This window comes from Scatophagus argus, chromosome 7 (assembly GCF_020382885.2).
Source record: "Scatophagus argus isolate fScaArg1 chromosome 7, fScaArg1.pri, whole genome shotgun sequence".
NCBI lineage: Eukaryota > Metazoa > Chordata > Actinopteri > Scatophagidae > Scatophagus > Scatophagus argus.
The window spans coordinates 11,554,430-11,579,129 of NC_058499.1; the positions used below are offsets into that span (position 1 = coordinate 11,554,430).

Sequence of the window (24,700 nt, forward strand, 5' to 3'; positions counted from 1 at the left end):
GCTCATTAACCGAGGTTAGTTTTATTTCACCAAGAAATGACAATGTCCCGTATGCTTTTACCAAGTCGTTTTTGTGCCAAATGTACCCTGTTTCTACCAGTGCGGGTGTCTCTTTTGTTGAGACCGAAAGCAGCCGGAGTCGACGCGCAGCGCTCACACATTTCGAGTGTTTTTATTCACCAACAAAGACGATATGTCGGAGGGTCAAACGCAGCTTCTTTTCGATACAAAGCAAAGTCCAAGATTTGGATATATGGCGTTGGTTTTGGGATTGCTTTAGCTGTCGGACTGAAATATCTCACGGAAGAAGCCAACAGTTCCTGTGATGATAAAGTAGCTGAAGTACACGGAGCTAATCGATACAGCCGTGCCGTAAAAGTTAGCAGGGACCTTTTGGAGCGGATAAAGGTAGGCACAGAGGTAGGCCTGTGAACTGTTTGGTTTAGGATGCACCAGTCTCACTTTACATTTCCTGTCTCACTTCACTGCCACCTGTGACAGTTCTTTGTCCGTCTGTTGTCTCTCAGGCCGAGGTCGGGGCTCCGGGGCTGGTGGTTGGGGTCTCGGTGGATGGTGCTCAAGTATGGTGTGAAGGTTGGTGCGTGCAAAGTCCACTTTATGGCTGCTACATTGTGCGTCCACCACATGTCACCTGGTTTGGTTTGGTTTGATCAGTGCATTGATGCTGGTCAACAATGCTAATGAAGCATTAGGGCTGTAATAATTAATTTCATTATCAGATACCTGCCTAATTATTTCAACGGATATATTATTTGTTGTGTTTTTAAGACTTAAGAAAATAGTGAAATGAAAATCCTATTAGACTTTTCCAGTTGGCAAGGTTGCTAATGTTTTGCCTTTTTGAAATCTATTATTCTTGCTGATGTCCTGTCACTTTTGGTAATAAAAAAAAAGGATGGATTGGAGATTGTTAACCAGCCACGGTTAACAATCTCCAATCCAATCCAAACAATCCAGGATGGGCTCACTACTTTGGAGAGAGCAGAAAAAGCTGGGGGAAACAATAAAAAAAAACACAAATGGGTTATTAACAAACAAATAGCTGTTAAGCTACCGCTTTGTTTGCCTTGAAACATAAGTGGCTCACGTCCAGTTGTCATCTTAAGTGGCCTTTTGTTTGTGTCTGAAGCTGGCAGAGTCTCTGAGAAACTTGACCCAGCAGCACAATTTCAGTGTGAAATCAAACTTTATCCTCTACCATGGTCTCTTTTCTTTACTGAAAGGACTCTAGAATGATATGATGTGAGTTTTCACAGTCACTGATTTCAAAATGCAGCATATGGAATCTTTAACGTGTTCCACATAAATATTTTTATATTATTCACTTAAATTATTCATGTAATTCAGGGATCGGTTATGCTGATTTGGAGAATCGCGTGCCGTGCAGCCCAGAAACAGTGTTGCGCATTGCCAGCATCAGTAAGCCCCTGACATCTGCAGCTGCTGCACGACTATGTGACGAGGGGAAATTAGATCTTGATGTCCCAGTCCAGAAATACGTCCCGGAATTTCCTCAGAAACAATTCGATGGACAGGATGTAAGTTATTTGAATGAAATGTGACAGTTTTCCTATTATCAGTAATAATATTGTGCTGTTCCTTTATGTGTTCAGTTCACATACACATCCATTTTGTTTTTCAGGTCACAATAACCCCTCGTATGATTCTGTCCCACCTAAGTGGGATACGTCATTATGAGAAAGATGCAAAGAAAGTGAGGGAGGATAAGGAGAAAGCCAAACGACTTTTGAAGCCACAAGTGAAAGAGAAAGAGGATGAAAAGAGCTCATCTGAAAACAAAGATAAACCTGCAACAGAACAAAACACTAAAGACAAAGAAGCTGCTCAGTCTCGAAAGAAAAAAGAGTTTGAGCACGAGGAATACTACTTGAAGGACACCTTTGAAAATGTCTCTCAGGCTTTGGACCTCTTCAAGAGTGACCCCCTTATTTTCAAACCTGGTAAAGCACATATTTGTTTGCCAACAAATCTGATAAATTTTCAGTGCTGATGTCTTGATGAGAATGATTGTATTTTCACTGTATACAGGTACCACTTTTCTGTACTCCACCCATGCCTATACCCTACTCAGTGCTGTTATGGAGCAAGCTGCTGGACGGCGTTTTCTGGACCTCATGATGAACATGTTCCGTGAGCTGGGAATGCTCAACACTGTGCCCGATGAGAATGACCCTATTATTTACCACCGCTCCAGGTAATCTAAAACCGCCAGTGTCAAGTTATGTCCAGATTACTGTGACAAGTCACAGCTGAGTACAGGGGGAATGTGTCTGTAAAATCAGAGATCTGGTATTTCTTCGAGTTGTTGTTTTAATTGCTCAGGTTTGGCTTTTTTAAGAGCATAACATGATTAAAAGTTCTGTCGTTAGTCCATATCAACTTTTGACACTCCTTCACAGATTTTATCATCTCAACAAGAGAGGACGTGTTGTGAACTGTCCGTATGTAGACAACTCCTACAAATGGGCAGGAGGCGGCTTCCTGTCCACTGTGGGCGACTTGCTGCTTTTTGGCAACGCTCTGCTCTACAGCTACCAGGTGGCCCACCTGAAGGACACTGAGGGCTTTCTCCCTGGCTTCCTCAAACCCCAGACTGCTATAGATCTGTGGGCACCCGTTGACAGGACAGATGCCACCTGGGATAAGGATGGAATGTATGGCCAAGGATGGGTGGTGGTTGAGAAACAACAGAAATATGGCCAGTGCAGGAAGCGCAGACACTACGTGTCGCACACAGGAGGCGCTGTGGGGGCTAGCAGTGTCCTCTTGGTGTTGCCCAGTGATGAAATAGACCAGCGCCAAGGACAGACCCCGGTCCTCCCACAGGGGGTGGTCGTCACTATCATCGCTAACATGCAGTCTGTGGGGCTCAACAGCACAGCGCTGAAAATTGCACATGAGTTTGACAAAGCCAGAAGCCTGTAAGAGTAAGTTGTTTACAGAATTGTGGTAGGATGCATTTCAGGTAAAGCCTTGTGATTTTTCTATATTTTTGATACATATTTTAAATGTTTTGGAAATTGAATAAATCTTTTACATAGGTGTTATGAATTTTGCACAGTTAACTCTCACTGACTCGCCATTACAACACCTGGCATGCAAGCCATACTGCCACTAGGGGGAAGCAAATCACTCAATTTCTAACACAAAAAGAAGGACGCAGGCTTATGACATCAATTTGTTGGCTTACGACGGAAGTTCATGCATTTCTGCCACTTTAAAGCAAACACAAGAACATCTTAATTGACCTGTTACTCCACTTGTGAGGAAACATTTTAAAAGGTCAGTTGCTATTTAAAGTGACATGGTACACATCCAAAACTTGTATGTCACATGCAGTGATTTTAAGGGCCCACCCTGTATAGATATTTCCTCATAGCAACATGAAATGCTTTATGGAAAACCCCTGTTGTGTGTGACGATCCAATACTTTCGTCCTGTCAGTAATCAATAGGGTGACATTGTTTGCAGTGTACCCTTTTTACAAAGACCAGTGAGTACAATCCTTAATTTGTCTTGTAATTAACAAAGTAGTAAGAATTTAAGATTTAAAAGCCTGAATGAGTTTGCTGCAAAGCTTTTGTTAAGTCCCTCTAAATAGGGAGACTAATAAAATGTTGGCAATGCAGTCTAACAAGTTTTAATTCTGTCCCATACTGGCTGAATTGAAGCAGATTTGATGCCACCACTCTCATTATGAAACTCCTGGGATCTCCTGTGCCCCTGTTTTTAGATTTAAGGAGACTAATGAATGGCTTGGGATACTTAAACATAGTACTTAATTATACAGACTCCCACACACTGCGTATCACTAAGCTCGCCGTGGGGTGTGTGTGTGTATGTGTTTCTGCACGTCCAGTTTCGTCAGAGCCAATACTGAGTTTTAAAACTGCAGAGTGAGAACATTTTTGAGGAGTCATCCCAACTGGTCCTGACTACTTCCAGAAGCAATTATGGTTAAGTTTAGATTTAGGATTAGGTTAATAATAGGCTAAAGGTTGAGGTTAGGATGGTTTGACTTAGTGGATGGGGAATGACTAGTCCATCAGGATCCTTACCAACATGCAAGTGTGTGTGTGTGTGTGTGCCCGCACTCTGCCAGAAAACAAACAGTCAAATCCTTCAGGGGTCCATTGCATGTATTTACAAATTTTTCAAATATTTACTAATAACATCTTAAGCATATTGATTAATTGATACAGGGGGTCATTTCATAATCCCATATTACCAATTTGATATTTAGAATAATCTTTCACAACATGTCTTTTTTTACATACCGGTAGTCTACCTATGCTTTGTAAATATAGTTCAGACAAAGCACATAAATTGAAATGTGATTTAACACAAGTAACGCCAGTGCCTACTACATAGATGTGTTTAAAAAGATACTGTGCAAGGTGTGATTCGATTCCCACTCGCGCACAGCCGCTTCACACCTTGCTTCTGTGTGTGTGTTAATGAGTTACACCTTTGTTCGAATCGCGTGGAATCCAGAAATCTCATGAGGCAATTAATCGGCTCTCCGCTCTTCACCTGCCTCGACTTTAGTTGAGGTCAGAGCAGCAGTTCTCCGCCGTCTGTTGGTCTTTCATATTCATATCCAAAACAGTATCAAGTCCAACGAGGCACAAAGCGACACTCATTTCTCATCCCATCTAGCACAACCACAAGTGAATAATATGCACATCAGAAGAAAAGCTCATACTCTTGGTTTTACTCTCCAGTACTGTTGCTGATCGTTCTGTTGGCTCTGTTGCTTGGCCTTCCACATCCTACATGTGGACACAGGAGAGAGTTATTAGCTTTAAAAGAATATATTCTGACTGTATCTTGCATAAAACACCTCCACACTGTAATGCATTTTTCTAGATGCTTTGAGTATGTTGGTAATCCTGAATTCATAATGTACTCACTTGCGTATGTAGTAGATAACAACTACCAGGATCACGAAGATGAGGAGGGCAACGATGACCACGGCTGCAATCAACCCTGCCTCCCCTGCATTGGTGGAACTGCTGAAGAGTTGGAACTGCTCGCATCTGCTGCCTTTGTAATTTTCATCACACCTGGCGTAAGATATGATGCACAAAAATGTCTGTGAGCGCAGAGGAAATTTGGCCAGATGTTACGACGTCAGCTTTGTAGGTATATTTGTATATCTCATTCATATATCAAAGTCAACTGAAGTTTTGTATTTCACTTACACACAGGAGAGTGTATTCATAGATGGTATTTTATAGCAGGTCCCTCCATTCATGCAGTAGTTGGCTTCCTGTCCAACACAAAGGTCTCCATGATCTACATGGGGATAATAACATTTCAGGAAGAATAGCTCCAAGAGGGTTCAATAATTACTTTTTTAAAGAAATTGTTCTTTCTTGTGATATTTTACAATTACCTGCCATCATTTGGGATACGTTTTCTTGCTGCCGTTTCCTGAGAACAGAAGAAGCATTTTTGCCACATAAAAGGAAGTAATGTCACTACAAAGGAATGCATGTCATAACTAGTTTCAGATGCCAATAATGAAAACAAACCAACATACATAAACAGTTTATGAAATCTGAAAAGTGTCATAAACTCGCAGTGAGTTGAGAGGGGAAATATATCATCGCCCTAACTGAAATAAATCAAAAGTGTGTCCTTACCAGCTCGTGAAATCCCAGCTTTTGGTAGTTAGCGCAGGTTCCCAAGGTGAGTCATTGTGACGCTTCTAAGTAAATGTGAACTGCTTTTTGTTGGAGAAGACGCACGTGGGCGTGTCCCACCCTTGGCCTAAAAAAATGTTGTGATTGCAGTTTGTCCACATTGTGAATGGCAAGCTAAAAGTCAGGATACTACCAACTGATCACAGGTAATGTGTCGGTGTGTCATTAAAAAGTGTCATTTAGTGGCATGTGAGCAATATATACAGAACTATCAGAGGTCTGAAAAGTCTCCCACGGGTCACTTTGGCAGTCTGTGAGTTCAGATCAGGTGAAGTCTTGAGTAGATTACATTTTGTTTTTGTTCTTGGAGCTTTAGTTTCATCACAACCTCAGGGACGAGGACAGGTGAGGAAATCACCTGTTTTGCTTGTGAGCTCAGCCTGTCTGGGTTTGGTAAGAAACGGCTGAATGCATGGTATGCTAAGAAGGCATGAGCGGAATCATGGGAACTATTTGGTCGTCTAAGAACACATCAGACCACTTCATTCAGGCAAATAATTACTGCTGTGCGCTCAGAACCGTTAACTGACTCATCAGCTAGCTATGTTTCCATTGTTTACTGCTTTCTTTTCAAGATATGGTGTTATTTTGAGCCACCTAGTGAGCAGATGATCAGGGGCTGGGCTTTTTTTCTGTTGAGAACATTTCTGTGTCTGATCTTTTGATGGCGTGTTATGAGTAGGCTATGAAGGGCTGCACCTCATAGGCCTGCAATAGTTAAATCTCAGCTTATAATGTTGGTACCACTTTCTAATTGGACACCCTTTAAGGCCCTTTTTGTAATAATGACTGAATTAATGGTATTAGATATTTTTTTCATTTTTATGGATCAGCTGTAAGCACCTAATAAGAACAACTTGTGGCTTGTCATTGCCCAACAGAAAGCCTACTATGACCTTGCTGATAGCTCCGTATTTCATCATGAAGTGCCCCTCCATGGACCACTAACCTTCTGGAAAAGGGCTGCTGAAAAGATAGACCCCGAACCATTTATTAACTTCTTAACATTTACAACTCCATGCTTGATAAAATATTGTTTTTTGTTTTCAAAAAAAAGGCGTAACCACAGACTTGATGGCTTATTGGAAAGTATTAAGTATTAGAAAGCAACTGATGGATTTCTAACTTGCCCTTCTCTGATTGTTCCCAACAGAAATGATCATACAGCATATTTCTTTTTTAAAAGTGGCAAGATGTTTATAGATAACTGATCTATAAATAATCTACAAATCCATTAAGCAATAGGGTCTCTTATTAGAAAGTGGTAGCACATTTTTAATGCCAGTGGCATCCCAGATACATGTTGGGGGGGTGGGGGGGGTCTCGGCGAGTCTTCCTCGGAATATTCCAGTGACGCTGCAGCTTGAGAGCCACAGAAACACTTGAAGTGACTGTAAGAGTATTACTGATTGTGGGTTTTTTTTAAATTATTTATTTATTTATTTCTCGTGCGGGTGGGCTGTGGGTTGTTATCGCGAGGAACTCTGAAGCTCAAGGGGTGAAGTGAAGCGAGAGTGTTTTTGTACGTCGACGGATCCACGATGGCACAGAAAGAGGGACGTCTGCAGGCTCTGGTGGCTTACCAGGGGCATAGACTACATATGTGCTTCACTTAATATTACTGCGTGTGCGCGCGCGTGTGCACGCGTGAGTGTGTTTTTCTTTTCGTAAATCCTCCGCGTTGACGACGCTGCTCGTCACACATCTGTAGCCGCTGGAATCCCGTTTTCAGCACCTGGACAGCTCCCGGTCGTGAACCTCTTCCTCTTTTCGGGCACATGGAGTCCCTGGTGTGATTGTGTGTTTGTGGAGGGGGAGGGGTGAGCGGGGGTGGGGGGGGGGGGGGGAAGAGCCCCGCAAGCACATTTATGCCTCCCACCCGATCATGTCGTTATCACCCTGATTCAGTGACAGCCTCGTCGTCTCCGCTGAAGGATGCTGCTTTCGGTCCGGAGTGCGTGTTTTCGTCGTGCGCTGTCTTCGGAGAGGAGAAACTGGTGCCCGGCCAACGCAAATGTAAGGGGAATCGCAGCCTACACACAGCGAGATCCGAGCATCCCTCACACTGATCATCATCATCATCATCATCATCATCGGCGAGGAGGGAGATATTACCATCATCACTGCGAGGGCAAAGGAGTCACGACCACGCTTGTACACAATGTAGAGCTGGGAAACATAAGAGGTTAGTGCGCCTTTGAGCTTGTTTTCGCGTCCGTGTTGATTGAAAGCGCACTGGGTAGTTGACGAGTTTGTGTTGGTTTACAACGAGAACGAGACCGTGTGGCCTCTGAGTACAGTGGGAAAATATTAACGGCACCATGACTGTTTGTGTAGCTGACTTGGGATGTGATTGCAAAAACGCATCTTGATTATGATAAATGAAGAGAGTCGGGGACAGCAATAGCCCACAGTGTTTGTTCGGTGGAATGAAATAGTAAAAATAAAACCAAAAAAAAAGCCAAAAACACACCACCTGCGCTGATGAAGCACTTAAAGTAATAAGTGGCAACTCAAGATGCCGATTGTGAAATTCGATCTCTCTGATGCTGTGATTTACTCAAGTCCAGAAGTACTTTGCTTTGCAGCCAGTTACCAAACAAACACACCTCTGATCCCACTTGCCTTTGTGATCACCTCACAGAAAGTGATGCACATTGTGAAGTATGTTGATTGTGTTAACTTTTGACTTTCTCCTCATCTTATGGACATATTTAGACGTCTTTTCCCCCTGAGTGTTATGCTAATGAGCACATCTTGTGGGCGCTGCAGTGAAACAGTGTCAGCCCTTGGATGACCCGGGCTGATTTATCCTGAGTAGCATTTAATCTGCTGTGCTTCACTACATTACTCCCCTGTGGTCTCCTGCGGCTGTGAATGCTGACTCCTCACCTTTCCGTGTTCTTGTTTTGTTTTGTATTTTTTAGTTAACTGTGCCTCTTTGTGTCACACACTACTGCAAATCTATGAAATATTGTGCAAATGAAGGTGTAAACAGTGCCAATGCATTTGCAGTTGTAACTCATCCCTTCCTGACAGCTGATTTTCACTTTGCCATACTAAGAATTGGATTTGTTTTTATTTTATTTTTATTTTATTTTTGGTGTGGGTTCATGATAAAGCAGTGTGGCTGTGTGCTTGTGACTTTCCTGTCTGCTTATGTCATGTCTGTTTCCTGCAAAGCAGCTGGAGTGGGCTTTCAGCGAACAGACTCTGACATCAATGGCTCTCTATCCTGTGGCACAAAGAGTTAGCATCCTGCTGTACTTGCTATGCAAGAGGTGTGATGCTCCTCAGCCCCTGATTCACAGAGCGGAGCGTATATTGGAGGAGATTTAAAATCCATTACAGTTTAGTGCTCCCCAGGAAAAGAGTTGAACGGAGCACAGCTGAAACTGTTCGGAGAGGGCTCCTTCAGGAAAAAGCACGAGCACAGATCATTGTTCATGCCACAGTTCATTGACACTTTTGCATGTGTGCGTGTGTTATACTTTTCAACTGTACAGAGATTTATCATCGGTTCAGTTTTGACTTGGAAACAGCTGCCGGCAAAACAATCTCCCCTCAAGGTCTATTGATTGCTGTTCTGGATCTGCCACTCACATCTCACTATCCTCCTCAGCAGATGGAGTTTGGCCATTATTTGCTTCATGATTTTTGTGGTAATAATTCCATTCTCACTTCTTCTGTATTTTCTATAGGTGTGGTAGGATCCAGGTCTCTGCAGTGGTGAAATCACATTTCACACTCGGGGTCATTTAGTGTGGACTTCTATTTGCAGCAACAAGACCTCGACATGAGCAATCCCCAGTGAGTACAACACCCGCCAGAGTCTTGTTTGAAACCATGTCTGAGAAAGCGTGAAATCTTAAATCTCTATTTATGAGCATGCAGTCTTATGCAAAGGGCATCTCAGCGTGTTAGGATATGATTAGCAGAAATGGACCTGCGTATTCTCATGTCCCTCCTGTGAATGACTTTGAGCAGAGATCAGCGGGGAACGGGAGCTCGGCCTCGCCTGGCATCTCCGAGAGGGAGAGAGAGCGGCCGGCCATCTCCACTCTCCGCTGGTATCACTTAGCATTCAGGAGGGATGTTCACTTGTCATCTTCTCTTATTAATAATTACTCTGTGTGTGGTCCACCAGACAAGCCCTGCATTCTGATGACAGCCAGGGTTGGGGCTAAGAGAAGGGAAAAAGAGAGGGAGCAGGGGAATGGAGGTGGAGTGGAGTGGAGTAGATTGGAGTGGAGTGAAGGGTGAATGCAAAATGGGTTCAGTCAGCTGCATCTTCTGATTAAAGGCACAGGATGCTGCTTCCAACCAGCAGAGATCTCTGTCCTGGCTTCAAGACCAGCAGACTAGTACAGTTGATTACAAGTTCATATGAAGGAGAACGTTGGAGGAACCGGTCAGTATAGACAAAGTGTTGACTGGTTAGCAGCACAAAGCTGTGATTCAGTGCTGCTGAATCCTGCAGCCGGTGACTCTCTGTTATATGGCAGATGGGTAACTCTCATGCAGAGAAAGGTCTTCGGAGTTATTTTCACCCCCGCTCTCTTAGACTTGCTGCCGGTGTAAATAATGTGTTAGTTATTTCCCTTACTAAAATAATAGTAACAAAAAATAAGTCCTGTTCCAAACATAGATTCCACTTTGAGATAATACATTCTGTCACTAAATTACATCTTTTGAAGACTGAGTCTGGCAATATGCTGTTTTTGTTTTTCTGATTGTCAACAGAACCCAGAATGAAAAGACAAAAGAACAATAATTAATCGTTCCTACTAACAAATATTGTCCTTGCAGCCAAAACCTGATGTGCTGTAATTTATTCTTGTTGCTCTGCACTGTAGACCTCTATTGTTGTCCAGAAACTATTAAAAAATACATCAGTGAGCCAAAGTGTTTCACCGGATTAACATGATTCTACATTATGATGAACCTGGGCACTGTAGTTTATTTTGAGTCTTTATCCCATATTCAGTCCTGGTGCAGTAAATACTCACAAGTTTTCATCCATGGCTGAAAATAGTCCTAACAAATGTGCCATTGCTGCTGTCTGATTACCTTTTGCTGAAAACAACAGTCCTCAGCTGAGACTATGTATGTTTTTGATCTGTTTTCAGCAGGAATTGATGGACTTGGGGCTGAGTGCCACAGACAGGGCAGGAAAGTAGGAACATATTGAGAAACAGGCTAACATCTTGTTAGTGTTTGTCTTTTCACGTGATTTTTTTTGTACAGTGAGAAATGACTGCCTCAACCTTTAAAGCACAACTGTGTCCATATCCAACACACTTATGGTCAGTCAATGCTTGCGTCTAGCCTTCACTTTTGAAGATCAAGCAGCTGCTGTTGGGAAGTCTAAATCTTAATATTTCATGCATCATCTTCTCTGCCTACCAAGTGTGGTGATACGGATATTAAACGAAAGATTCAGAGCCAAAGCGTTTTCTCCATTAACAGTAAAAAGACGACTCCACAGACGGACGAAGCGCGTTCACTCTTCGTTGATGTGGTGGAATTGTCAACTGCAGTAATTTCCCTTTGGACCTTGAAAGAGCAGGCATTGCTGAGAAGATCTGATCTTAATGTACTATTGTGTCAGAAGCTTGTGTCTGGGCTGCTGCTGCTGGGAAAGCTGGCCGAGGCCCATATAAGTGATTTGGGACGTTGATCCTGCTTCCCTGATGATATCAGGACAGTGAATTGCTGTGCACCGAAGAGTCGCCAAATGTCAGTGTACGAATCTATTGGGTAAGACAGGGCAGCTGTGTTGTGGACGACTGGCCAGAAATACTGTGGCAGTGAGCACTCAGAATGACAATGATACCGATGCCCTCTGCAAACCACCAGTCAGTGCTGAGGCGGCACTTTAAAAAACACTGAAGTGACAGAAGCAGAGACTTTATCGCTCAGAATGGGTGAAAATATGATGTGACAGGCACTGACAGAATAGCTACACTTTATAGACAAAAGTATTGAGACAATTGACTATCGCAGCACATCCTACACAGGCACTGATATGGAGTCAGTCTCCTATTTGCAGCTATAACAGCTTCTACTCTTCTGGGAAGGTTTTCCAAAATTTTTTTGTGAGTGTTTCTGTATGATTTTTTTTTTTTTTTGGACCAAAAGGCATGCCTCTCAATCTCTGTTCTAGTTCATCCCAAAGTTGTTGGATGGGGTTGAGGTCAGGGCTCTGTGGGTCAGTCAAGTTCTTCCACATCCGAACTCATCCAACCATGTCTTTATGGACCTTTCAGGACATTTTCCATCCAGTTATTTTAACCACAACTGTCAAGTCTGTCTGTGTGTGTGTGGGGGGGGGCTTCTGCACAGCCTTGTTGTAACATGAAGTTGCATACTGAAAGTTTCAACATATCTGTGGTTTGCAGAAATCTCCAATTCAAACATTTACTCTGACATTGGGTTGACTTGCCTTAGACCCAAACTTCTTTAAATACATAGCAGAAATTATTAAGTAAAACAAATTTAATATGTTCTGACATTTAAATATATATATATATATATGAAGTCCTGGTTTCAGACTGGCTTTAATGCTCTTGTCTTGACTTTATAAGTTACTATGAGGAGTGTAACTCCTCACTGACAGTTTACACAGCTTCATTTACAGCCCTCTAAGTTAACTTATTCCCTCCTGAGCTTATCTTATGTCAGCATTTGAACCTTTTTTGTGTGCACTGGTATTAGTATATAGAATAAAAAGATATAAATTTGTTTTACTTGAGGTCAAGTTCTGCAGTATTGGACTATTTGGTGTATTTGAGTACCTTTCTCACAAAAAGCTGCAGAAAACTGAGGGTAGAATTCACTACAAATGAACTTTGTTTAAACTCCACATCAGTGCAATCACTGAGTCTTGCCAAAAATTTGTTTCTCTTGAAATTGTCTGAATGCAGAAAGGTATTTTTGGATATGTTTCCAAGAAATGCATTACTGTGGAGTCTCTGTAGGAAGGGTGTTATAGCTTGTTGCAACAGAGAGAAGTGGGTTGGGGCGAAGGAGGAGTCACATTGTGGAGAATATTGATAATGAAACCATGCAAACCTGACTGCTTATTTTCTAAGTTTTGTATTCAAGTTAAATAATTTTTACGCCTTTCATGTCCTGACAGAGAGTGCTAACTTGTCTAATCACTAAGTTATAACTGGAAGGCTATTATATTTTTATATGTCTATTGATCAATACATGCTGACTCAGTGATATGAGGTAAACATACCAGGAGAGTAAATGTGCATTGGTGACACAAACCCTGTCAATAACCCTGTTACACACAAGGAGGAAATAGACCTCCTTTAACGCACAAATTTTAAAACCATAGTACTCTCTAATATAGAAATTTCGTAAGACATATTTGACCAATGTGCCGGGTCTTACTAGCATTACCAGTTAAAGCTACTGTTTTTGTGTAGTAACAGTGTCATTACTGCAGTTATCTTAAAATGTGGAGCTTTTAACCAGTTTTATTTTAGTGTTCTGCATTAATTAATAATTAACTAATATATAAAATTGAGAATTGGCTGTAAGAAGAGATATATGTAAAATAAAAAAGAGAAAAGACCAGCATTTAGAGACATTAGCTTGGGTATAATCATGTTTTCTGTGCCTTTTGGGCTCCCTGTATGAGTGCAAGATCCCCCCCCCCCCAGCCATACATGCTCTATGTTAACCTTTTTGCTCCCTCATGGTGTTTGTTAGTATCACATGCCTCTGAAAAGATCCCAGCCTTTAGCATGCTGCTGGCTGTCCTGGCCTGCATTGTCGAAGGGAGCAAAGTGTTCAGATGTGAAGCCTCCACTCCCTCCCCAGCATGGCAGCCAGCCACTCCACTGGGCTCTGCACATAATGGCTCCTGGCCTGCTCTGTGATTGTCTGGAAATGTGATTTTGATGCACTAAACAGTTTGTGTCTGTCATGACTGATTAACGTCCTTGTTGAGGTTCGTCAGACGTGCCAAGTCCACAGTTGGATGCGCATACGTGTTTTGTGGCGAGCATGTTAATATATGGCCGTTTGACCCGCAAGCTAAATAACACTGAGTCGCATGAGGAAAGGTTCAGATGTTTGAATGTTGGAGGGGCGAGGCATTGTGACAGCACGAGGAGAAGAGTCCGCGTTTCACACATGTTAAGACATTATAGTTCAAGTGATTCTTGGTTTCCTATGAGAATAACAAAATAACCTTTCAAGGGAGTCCATTAAACAGCAATTAGTCAAGAAGTAAGTCAGGAAAAAGGAAGACCTATTTTCCTTTCCAGGCCTGCCTACATTAACATTTAACAGGAAGGTGGGTCTGCTCAGTGATCTTTTACTAACGGTTTCCTCCCACTCTGTTTCACCTCCAGCACAGAGGTTGTACAATCCACCAACCCAATGGCCTTTGTTCCCTCTGTCTTGTAATCAATGCCTTCCTCCACTGTTAACTCCACTGGAGTTATTGATGTCTCCACACTGGCTGCACTGGGAAGGCTGCCAAAGCCGTGTGAGACTCCTGTTCCAGGGTGACTTCTCCTTGTCCACCATTGGCTAAGCTCACGTAGGATCACAGCCCTCCCTACATGTTTAAGTTTTGAGACCTCAGTGGAAAATAAAATGAAACTTTGCCCAGTTCTGCCAAATATAGATAACCTCTCAGAGAAAACACAGAGGCTGACAACTGGGCAATAGCATCATTTTAATTTAATTTAATTTAATTTCTGTAGTGATAAATGGAAACCAGTGGCTGCCTGGAAGGTGGGTCATCATTCTAAGCATTGATGAATGCACTGGAAAGTAGTCTGAAAGAAATTTATGACATTGCAGTTAAAGCTGAAGTCTAAAAACATTTTAATCAAGAAACATAATATTTCCATATGTGTAGAATGCAAATTACCTATTACTTACTATTATTTTTACTTCACTGCAGAGTCTGCTAATAGAAAATACGGATCAGACTCACCTGCTAGGTAAATGTGTTGAGGGCTTCCAGCAAACACTGCAAAGGAATTTCACACCATGTTTTTGTTTTCATTCATCAAAATTAAGCAGAGTCCCAGTTGTTATTATCACACTTTGCTATCAGGAGCATTTGTCAAGTAGGTGCATTTGCTAATTCAAATAAACAGCACGCTTCCATACGAGCTTGCACTGCATCTCGACCTCACGCTGCTGCACGAGGTGACATCACGCACATGCAAATTTTAGCGATTGCATAATGAGATAAATCAAGCACGCTCACAGCACATTTGTCCTCTGCTCTGGCTGTGGTGTGTGTGTGTGTGTGTGTGTGTGTGTGTGTGTGTGTGTGTGTGTGTGTGTGTGTGTGTGTGTGTGTGTGTGTGTGTGTGTGTGTGTGTGTGTGTGTGCGTGCACGTCCCATAGGGTTCCTCCCCAGGCCGGAGCCTCAGAGCTGGAGGTGATCTCCCAGCAGGTGGAGGAGGACAACCAGTGCATGGCTCCTGTCCAGCTGGTCAGCTTCGCCTACAGAGACTTGCCTTTGGCCGCCCTGGACATATCCCTCGCTGGATCCCAGCTCATCTCCAACCCAGATGAAGAGGACAACAGAGAGGGGTACGTCCCACAAATTCACTATGACAGTGCCCTTCACTGTCTGTTGCTGCTAGTCTGACCACAGCCAGTAGAACAATATGTAGCCATGATTAGTAAGAACTCATAACTGGTCTGACTGGCCTTAAAGAGGTATTTAATTAATTTTTATGCTCTGGCTCTAAAACTACACAAAATTGACCACTTTCATTTTCATTGTTTCAAGAACATCATACATAGCTTTTTTTTTTTTTTAAATGAAACAAATTGGAAGCCTGATTATCAATTCTATCTTTCCATAATTAACTGGTATAATAAAAAGCCCCAAAAAGTAATTACATGACTGATGTTCCTGATGTTTGCCACCACAGTGAAGAAGAAACTAGGAATATGATGTGTGAGACATTGTCTCTGCTTGTTGCATGAAGAGCTACATCCATAATTAAGGCAGAATTGCAATTACTACAATCTATAATCTACCCTGGCAGAGAAAACCTCTGCCGTCACTCTCTCCATTGCTCGTTATTGCACATGGTAATTACACCTGGCGTATTGAATCGTCCCTCATTTTATATTAGAGTCTGGGAGTCAAGGATATTTGGCAACGAATTTATTAGTGTCATCATGTTAAATGGACAATGTCTCCACTGATGTGTTCATTTCAGCTCAATGACACAGCAATTTCTCGCTACCAGACGGGCTTCTGTTCATAATGTCGATTTCTGGCAGAAAACAAAGAGCGTTATTAGCACCATAGCTTTCCTGAAATGTCAGAGCCCTGTGGCGGTGCTGTTTCTGTCCACGAGGCCTGCGTGTCCAGGGTTTGTGTTGCTTTCTTATCACCATATCGCCATGCTGCAGGCTCGGTACTCTCAGGACAGGACACACCCTTCCCAGAGCACCCCTGTAGCAAGTGTCCATGGCTCTCCACTCAGGAAGCGTGACTCACAACCCTTTGGCATGCTGCGATGCTGGCATCCATGCAGAGAAAGTCGACAAACAGCATAAGCTTAATTAGAGCATCCGGCATTTGGCCATCCAAGCCCTGGTATGTCAGCTGACTATGTCCGGCTGGACTTTGCCCGGTCTGGCCTGGTCCAGGCCAATGTCTCTGTGGGATGGAGGGCAGGGACAGATGGGTCCTGTCCCAAACATCCACTCTTTCATCATACCTTGTATGTCTTTCTCACAAAAAAAAAAAAGAAAACACACACATATCAATGCCACAGCAGAAGGCTGGATCTGGCAGCCCAGTAAAATTATCATCACAGTGGGCACACTCATATGGCACCATATGACACCCTGATCCCTTGGAATTTGGCATTGTGCAGCTAAAAAGTCATGCAGCGCCGAGGCATTTTTCTGAGGAAGTCAACAATGTGGATGTTCTTTCTAACAAGAAGTACAAAAGCGTTCATTCTAATCAGAGAAACGCCCTCTTCAGAGTCCCGATACTCGGAAGTATTCAGCAGACTAGTGAAAACAGTGTGCAATCTGTCACCATGTGAATGTTACACTACATTCAATGAGTTTCTTAGATTGGAATTCCTGATTTCAAGGTCACAAGCATTCCAGAACACAACCGTCATCACAGTTTCATGCACACATTTGTTGTTTGGAAGCAGTCTTGGAAAAAGCAACAGAGCCAGCTTGTCGTTTCGGGTTCTTTATGACTCGTGTGTCTAACATCAGAGGAATGACACAAAGCTGGGATGTGTTGTACGCTGCCATATTTTAGATGAACCAAGACTATCGAGGCCCTAAATGGAAAAGTAATGAACTGACTGATGTACGTCGCTCTGCTATTTTTTTCTTGTTTATTCAAATGTGTAGTCACAAAGACTCCTCTGCATACTGTGGACGAATTTTAGCTTTTTGTAAATGACTGCCCTCAAGCATTTATAACCATTTTCACTGTCTTACTCCTGGTGTTGCTGGGGCTTTGTGTTTTGATTTTAGAGATTAGCAGGACAATTGGTTTTCTTCATGTCATTATGACTTCCATTCCTGGGATGTTTTCATAATAGTTATGTCATTTTGTGGACTTGAGGGTAGATACATGAGCAGGTGCACTGTTTCGTTTGTAGGGTTTGCACTGATCTCTGCTCAGTGCGTTGGTTTGGATTCAGATATGGTCAAAGGAATAGATTTAAACCAATGGTCAGAGATGGGTAAAAGAAGAGCCCAGTACCTGTGAATTATTGTCTTTAATGATGAGGCCTTGGTTTTGTCTTGTTCCGTATGGATGTGAATAAAGAGAAGAATGCACACCAGAGATGTGCATTTAGTCTTGCGTGGCATCTTCTTGTGGCTCTTTATCAGGAGACGTGGGCGATTATGTAGGAGGTGGATGTTCTTGCGGACTGCAAGGGGCACATGCAGTCCTCACAGATTTGGAGCGGTGGTGAGTTGGATGGAAATTTTAATAGATTTTGGCAGCACCATCTTCTCCAGAACTTGTTAGGGAAAAAAAAAAAAAGTCCAAGCTGGGGGTGGTGTGATTTCACATCCACCTTTGATCACTTAATTATTGCCGTTTGTATTATTATTTTTCTTTCTTTTTAATAATGGTTCGTGGTGACTACAGAATTTCAGATGATTTTTCAGTGGAGTTGCATGCTTTGTCGTATTTCTGCATTTTGATTAAAGAGTAGCAATGTAACCAGCCTTGCAGCAACATGCCTAATTACAAAAAGGGGAAAAAAGATTAAAAGACATGTACATAATTAATGTAGGTGAGAACAGCTGTTGTATGTGTGCAAACCATACACAAGTTGACTTTTAATATATTTTGTTAGTTTATATATTTTCAAATGAGGCTATGGCAGCATAATGGAGTATGCATCTGTTTCATCTGTTCCTTCGCTCAGATGTAATTTTCATTTGGCTGAATTTGCTAAAAATTAGTTTTGAATGTCATCAACATAGTCACCTTCCTTCTAAAGTTATTTCAGAATGTTTCATAAATCACAGATGGATGAGGAAATTAAAATAATAATATATTATTAATGCTACTATTAGACACTGGACATGTAAATGCAATTAAATTTTTACTGAGCCGAACAACGGTGTAGCAACAGGATGGTGTGTTGAGGTCATACTTTAACCCTAACCTCTTGCTATGACCTCCAGACTGGGTGGAGCCCATAAGCTGGACCCCTTCTCCAGATCCCAGGCTGCACAACCTGCACTTGTCCCAGGTTAGCACTCCCACAGCGGTCATAGCATATTCCCTTGATCTCCAGGTGCCAGGCTGAGGGGTGTGAGGCACTGCATCAGTGACAGAAGGTTCATATGGGTCAGTCTAACATATTGACTGAAAGAGTGAGGAAGTGGAGATGGAGGACGAGGGAATAAGGAAATATTTCACACACACACACACACACTTTCATTCTCAAAGCTGCCAGCCACAGATCACAAAGAAATGGATCTGTTTAATGAATGTCATTTCTGTCCATGTTGGACAGTAGTGTAGGATTAACCCCACAACAACTGTAGCTGATACAGCGTCAGTTAAATGTTGCATATTGGATAAGCTTACGTGAGCTCATGCTGGCCTAGATTTATTATATTACTCAATTACTATAGAGTGCTCAGACTTCGAGCCACTTTTCACTCACTAAAATGAATTAATAAAGCAGTATGTCAACATGCACATAATCAAACTTAGGTTGACAATACTCAAGGCTGAAGTAAAATGGAATACTTAGAAAAATGTAGACTGCAGACTGCAGCACTGAAGGACCTTGCCAGAGTCTAGTATGAATCTTGGCAGCGGCAATATTTCATGGAGCTTTGGAACCAGAGTCGTACTATACCTGTTCTGTGTTGATGGATGTCTGAAAAGAGAGCAGGATTTCTCTTTTTTCTTTTCCCCCCTCTGACTCTATTTCAAACACACAGAGGAAACGTCCTCTCCATCAAATTGGCTCTCTTGCCTGGCACCATGTGCGACACAATAGATGACATTTGAGTGCAGGGTTTGAGGGTTTGTTAATATTCACAGACATGCAAAGTGTGAGATTGCTTTTTAGGCTGAGAGCGAGAGAGATCAAGTGCCCTGGTGAAAACCCATTTATCAGGGATAGCTTGTCTGCTGCTCTGCACATGGAGCCCCATCCATCTCCATTTGCTTAGTATCTGCGGCCCATTTCTCTGGCAAAGACCACCTCTGAGCCCCCTCGGCTAGGTTGTACCATGGTTGTAGGATGCGAGGAACAATGAAAGCTGATGGCACTTGGAAAGCTAAAGCCGCATGTGTTTTCCCAAAATATAACATTTAGTTTACTTAAAACTCAGAGGGAAAGCTAAAGCCTTTATTTTTTTGTAATAGCCATTTTGGTTTGATTTGTTGATATACAACTAATAGTGTTTTTTAATACCTCAGGCATGAGACTGTAAGAGATTAATAGCAATGAGACACGGAAGCCCTAAATTGTACAACTGATTCCCCGTGATAACACAGGTAACTCAGTGGTTACCAAGGAAAGGATTAAACCAGTTCTTATGTTGACATTTGTCTAGATTTAGTAGCAATCCAGGCACATGGTGCTTTCTCAGGAAACAAAACAAAAAGAATTTAAAAAATGCATATATCAGGGATAAAATGAAACAAAAAACACATGCTGCTTTCTCAGGAAACAAAAAAAAAGAATTTAAAAAATGCATATATCAGGGATAAAATGAAAGAATCTTTAGATGTACAAAGCAAGCTAGGGAACAAGTAGAGAGTTCAAACAGCCTTAATAGGATGAAGTCCTCCAGTCACTAGTGTTGAGTAGCCTGCAGGTGCACAGTTGTGGTCCATTTTCCCGGACCTGGGCCTGCTGAGTTCTGCAGATTAGTGTGAATTGGTTTGTAAGTTTATACTGGAGGAACCATAGGGTTATATAGTTTCCAGTACAGAGGGAGAGAAACTGAGTGGAGACAGAAAACCTGTGTCAAGTAATATCGTTTTAAAATGCTGCCAGAGTAGTATCTGACTGCCCCTTACACCTTCAAAGACGTGAGACTTAATTCAAAGGCTTCTCTCCAGTGTTCACACGTTTCCCGCCGACAGTCAAAGAGATTCATGAGATATTGACCGCTTGAAAAAGGACATAGTTTTTAAAATTTCTATGAAGCCACCTCTATAATGTGACATGGGGCCAGTCATAGTGTATTACAAAACATTCATTATGATTCACTGTTTCACTACACACACACATCATGCTCTCTGATGTTACATATTAACAGTCCTAAAACATCATAGATGTGATTTATAATGAATTATTTGTACAAGTGTCTTATGGATTGTGGCTTATAATGCATTATGACCAGCTATACACACCTCAGCAATCAACTATTGCTATAACCATCCAAGCAGTTGTCAATTTATGTTTTATGTAAAGTACATATTGATGCAACTATAATAATGCATGCTTTATCATAATGTATCATTTTTGTTGGTATGTAAAGTGTAATGCAGTTTCAAGTATTTAAAACTGCTTGGACTATTATAGCATATTACAAGTCCTCACTACAGCTGATTGTTGAGGAGAGTATATGCAGTCATAATGTATGTCATAATGACAACTTAGAATTCATTGCTACGTCTAGTTTATATTAATATAACGTTTTATGAGGGCTCACAAGATGATTTAAAGGTTTAAGAAAGAAGAAACTTTAGTTACACAAAATTAATTTTTGTCTGACTCATCTGTATATCTTATTTTCACCTATTCAGCCCTCAGATTCACTCTGAGAAGGGAAAAAATCACTAATTAGTTGAACTACTCACAATTAATACTTTGATTAAGGGTCACACAAAGACACAGCTTCATTTTTTGTGGGGTGGGGGTGTATGGGCAAACAAAATGGGAACCACAGCACAAAAAAAAAAAGAGTTTTCTTCCTGAAAATAATTACCTTTTTTTTTTTTTTAACAAAAGCGTAATTTGAAAGTTTGCTTAAATGAATGAATTGCCGTCAGGCGCGGTGATCTGGGTCCTGGCCATGTAGAGTATTTTTGTAGACTCATAGCATGATTAATTGTTTTGGAAGCAAATGTAATTGTGTGGCAGCTGCCAAAGGTCTGTACCCTAATGTGCTGGAATTTTTCACCGAGCAAAGTTGCTCTGTTGTAAATGTGCAATCAAGACATCAATCAAGAGTTCCAATCAATTGTTTAAAGGCCTTGCATAGCAGCGCAAGTTGTTCACTGTGAGGCTATTTTCGGCCTTCCTTTGCAACCATTTTGAGGTTTGTGTGTGTGTTACAATCAATACCTTAGATGAGTGGATAGAGTCTTTCAGACTCATTACTTCTAAATGAATTTCTCTCTCTACAGCCATTTCTTTCTCTTTCCGTCTTACTCCATCTCTTAACTCTCTCTCACACACACACACACAAATAGAGCTGCCCTTTTCTGATTTAATTTCCTTTTAACTTGCACCTAACAAGTTCACATTGTATTTTACCCTGTCTCAATTACAGCAGACAGTATAATGAAAGAGATGCTTCTTGTGATAGGCTCCCCACCTCAGTGAGAGATGTTTAGCTGGGGCTGGAGCCAAAGATCTGCCCTGTCTGTGTGAATGGGCCCCGACAGCGCGACCAGACACCTTCCTCTGTGCCAGTCACTCTGCCTGATGTCTTTGTCTACCTTTTGTGCCACAGCAGCCGACATCATGTACAGCATGCCATCACTTCCATCTCAGGCCACTATTGATCCAGTCTCATGATCTAATCCCCTCACTTCTGTGCTGCTGTCAGGTGCACTTCGATCTTCCCTCAGCGTGTTACTGCTGTAGCTGCTGGCCTGTTGATGACTTTATGAACCTGTTCACAGCACATGCCACCCTGCATCTCTCATTTCCTCCACACACAGTCTGTGTGTGTGTGTGTGTGTGTGCACACATGTGCACACATGACCAACCCTTAAGGTATTACCCATTCGAAGTGCTCTTTCCTTGATCCTGGAAAACACTGAGGGTGATTTTCTTCCTTGGCTCGCTCTGCCGCTGAAACCGGCTCACTTCCTCATAAATACTTCACATCCTCAGCATTCGAGGTTTAAAGTGATTTCCCTAAAATTAAGTTTCTGAGCTTGGAGTAATCCATCACTGCCATTTACTCTGCTTCCAGACAGAGGTTTTCTTTACAGGTTTATTAAATTAATACCTTTTCTGCCTGGCTTGTGGGAGAGGTCGGACTGAATTATGATTCCACACAGTATGAGTTGAATCATGCTTTTCAGTCCTGAAGGCAAGTGAGGTGTCTCTTAGGTGCGTGCTGCTCATTCCATCTTTCAACTAATGGTCCACAAATATCCAGTGACTGTGTGTTAGGTGTGTCATTAGGTAAATGTTTCTTTCTCTTGGCTCTCCTCCACTGGCAGATGGGGTTTGACAATGCTCCTTAGAAACAAATCGGTACTGAGAAAAGTCTCCATGGTATCTGCTAATGACAGCATTGCCCTCCACCACCTCTTTGTCACCGCAGGTGGAGCTCCTAATCTGTTGGCATTGGCAGGTACCGAGGGATGCAGCAGAGGGCTGAGTGCTCTAGTTAGCCTCTGGGAGAGCACAGACACAGTGTGGCCCAGCTCCAGCCTCTCTGCTGACCTTGGTGAAGGATGGAGAGGATGTGTGGCTGAGCTACACCGGAGGTTCAGTTGCAACTGCAAAATGACGTCTCTCACTAGGATCCCCTTTCTAGCTCTAGTTTTAGGTGTTATTTTCATAGTGTTGGCTGCAGTGTCTGTTGGTTATCATACACTTGTACTTGTTAAATTCATTGCTGAGATCTGAGAAAATGGGGTTGTTGTTGTTAGAATGCAGTCCAACTGGCTGGACGCTATAAAAAATAATTAATTAATTAATACATAACTGATAACATTAAATATTTCTCGAACGCTGCATGTGAGAGACTTACTTACTTTTAGCCATTCCAACAGGAGTCCAGTGCAATCATATCTCTAAAATAAATACATTAAGAGAGAGCTGATGTTTTCTGTGAGCATTTATCCATTTGTGTTGAAAGCAGTTTTGGTTGTTGTTGCTGGCATGGTTGTTAGGTGTCTACTAACAATCTAATGATGCCTTAGTTGAGTCCGGTTGGTTGAGATCAGTCAGAGGCTTTGCTCGTTAGTGCCTGTCCGCCTGACCACCCCATTGTGATAATATGAGACCATAGTCTTATACTTCTTTAATTCTTCTTTAAGCATTATTGCCATGTTCACAAATCCTAGCAAATAACTTTGTGAGTACCGTAGCCTACTATTATTACCAGGATGATGAGACCCAACTTATAATATGCCGGAATAATCCTTTAACTCAATCTGCATCTTTCTTTGTTCTCTCTCTCTCATTCTTCCTTTTCCAACTCCCCCTGCTTCCTTTCTGGCTTTCTCTTCAGTTCACTTTTGGATGAATCCCAATGCCTTTGAACTGGCTGCACCCCACTTCCTCTCTCAGTGTTTGCCTCCTTCATTCTGAACCAACAGGAGAGTAGAATACATGGCACCCTCTCTTGTCCTCAGACAAACATTGCCCGTAGCTTTCCTCCTATGAGGGGACAGGTGACAATGGCTATTTTCAAAGAAACATACTGCATTTCTCAGTGTTGCCTCAGAGAAGGAGAAGCAACCACACATGTTTGCATGTGCTGCATCAGGCTTTCGAGGAGCACATCTTAGTATTGTCTCTGAGGAATGCGCAGAATTCCTGTAACAGAAAATGAAAGCCCTGCATGCTTCCTCTAGATTTGTCATTATTTATTGACCATAATTCCCCAGGAGTCTCACTCAGTCACAGTCTCTGACTGTTTGAATTTCAAGTGGAGAATTGGGATGGATTTAAGGCAGGTCTGACACTTACATCTTTAGCCACAATGTAACTGGACCAAGCACAGAGAGACACAGGCTCACTTCACAGTAATGGAAAATATAAAGAAATGTGGAAGAAGATGTATAAAGCAGTAGCTGCCAAACCAGTGGAAGGCGCGTTTTATTACCATCCCAAATTTCTCCATAATCTCTTCACTGCGACTCCCTCTCAGCAACCACAGGCCAGGCACACAGGTATAAGGCTATAAACAATGTCAAGTAAAAATAGGATGAAGTTATTGTCATTCAGTTAAGCAATCATCTTTTTGGCTGTGTGTGACTGTATCCTGCAGATGGTACACATGCAGCCCCGCTGTCATGCTGGGAGAACTACATCATGCATTCAGTCAGCCAGCCAGCTAGCAAGTCAGTCGTCTAGAGCTCAAACAAGAGTAGAAGCCAGTGAGCTAACTATCAGCCTGGTTGCCAAACAGCCGCCTAGATGGGCATTCAGCCAGCGAGTTAGCTTGCCAGGTTTCACCCAGAAACCTAAGTCCTGTCACCCAGTGAAGCTGCAGGCGGGGAAATTATA

The 24,700-nt window shown here is 42.2% G+C and overlaps 3 protein-coding genes across 6 annotated transcripts in view; 2 read left to right on the forward strand and 1 right to left on the reverse strand.

The window, feature by feature from the left end:
- The first annotated feature begins 18 nt into the window (after window positions 1–18).
- lactb (lactamase, beta) lies at window positions 19–3,098 on the forward strand. Of its 2 annotated transcripts, none has more exons than XM_046395308.1 (6): window positions 19–420; window positions 528–594; window positions 1,369–1,559; window positions 1,664–1,982; window positions 2,071–2,236; window positions 2,442–3,098. In XM_046395308.1, exons 1-6 carry the CDS (start codon window positions 37–39, stop codon window positions 2,965–2,967), a joined length of 1,653 nt encoding a protein of 550 aa, XP_046251264.1. In that variant the 5' UTR covers window positions 19–36; the 3' UTR covers window positions 2,968–3,098. The 2 variants fall into 2 exon arrangements, with proteins under 2 accessions (XP_046251264.1, XP_046251265.1); XM_046395309.1 differs by having other exon boundaries at window positions 20–408.
- Window positions 3,099–4,163: 1,065 nt separating this feature from the next.
- LOC124062508 (pro-neuregulin-4, membrane-bound isoform-like) lies at window positions 4,164–5,802 on the reverse strand. Its single transcript, XM_046395328.1, has 5 exons — window positions 5,691–5,802; window positions 5,441–5,478; window positions 5,247–5,340; window positions 4,956–5,108; window positions 4,164–4,814 (listed from the first exon to the last, which is right to left on the reverse strand). Exons 2-5 carry the CDS (start codon window positions 5,448–5,450, stop codon window positions 4,742–4,744), a joined length of 330 nt encoding a protein of 109 aa, XP_046251284.1. The 5' UTR covers window positions 5,451–5,478; window positions 5,691–5,802; the 3' UTR covers window positions 4,164–4,741.
- Window positions 4,975–24,700, forward strand: part of tmem266 (transmembrane protein 266) — a 29,443-nt gene continuing 9,717 nt past the window's right edge. Inside the window, exons 1-4 of one of the 3 annotated variants that reach the window (XM_046395310.1) lie at window positions 4,975–5,113; window positions 7,659–7,935; window positions 9,452–9,560; window positions 15,138–15,326. In XM_046395310.1, coding sequence (XP_046251266.1) covers window positions 9,547–9,560; window positions 15,138–15,326 — 203 coding nt within the window. In that variant the 5' untranslated portion in view covers window positions 4,975–5,113; window positions 7,659–7,935; window positions 9,452–9,546. Of the gene's footprint in view, window positions 5,184–7,658; window positions 7,936–9,451; window positions 9,561–15,137; window positions 15,327–24,700 lie in introns of all 3 variants that reach the window. The other 2 variants (XM_046395311.1, XM_046395312.1) reach the window with 2 other exon arrangements.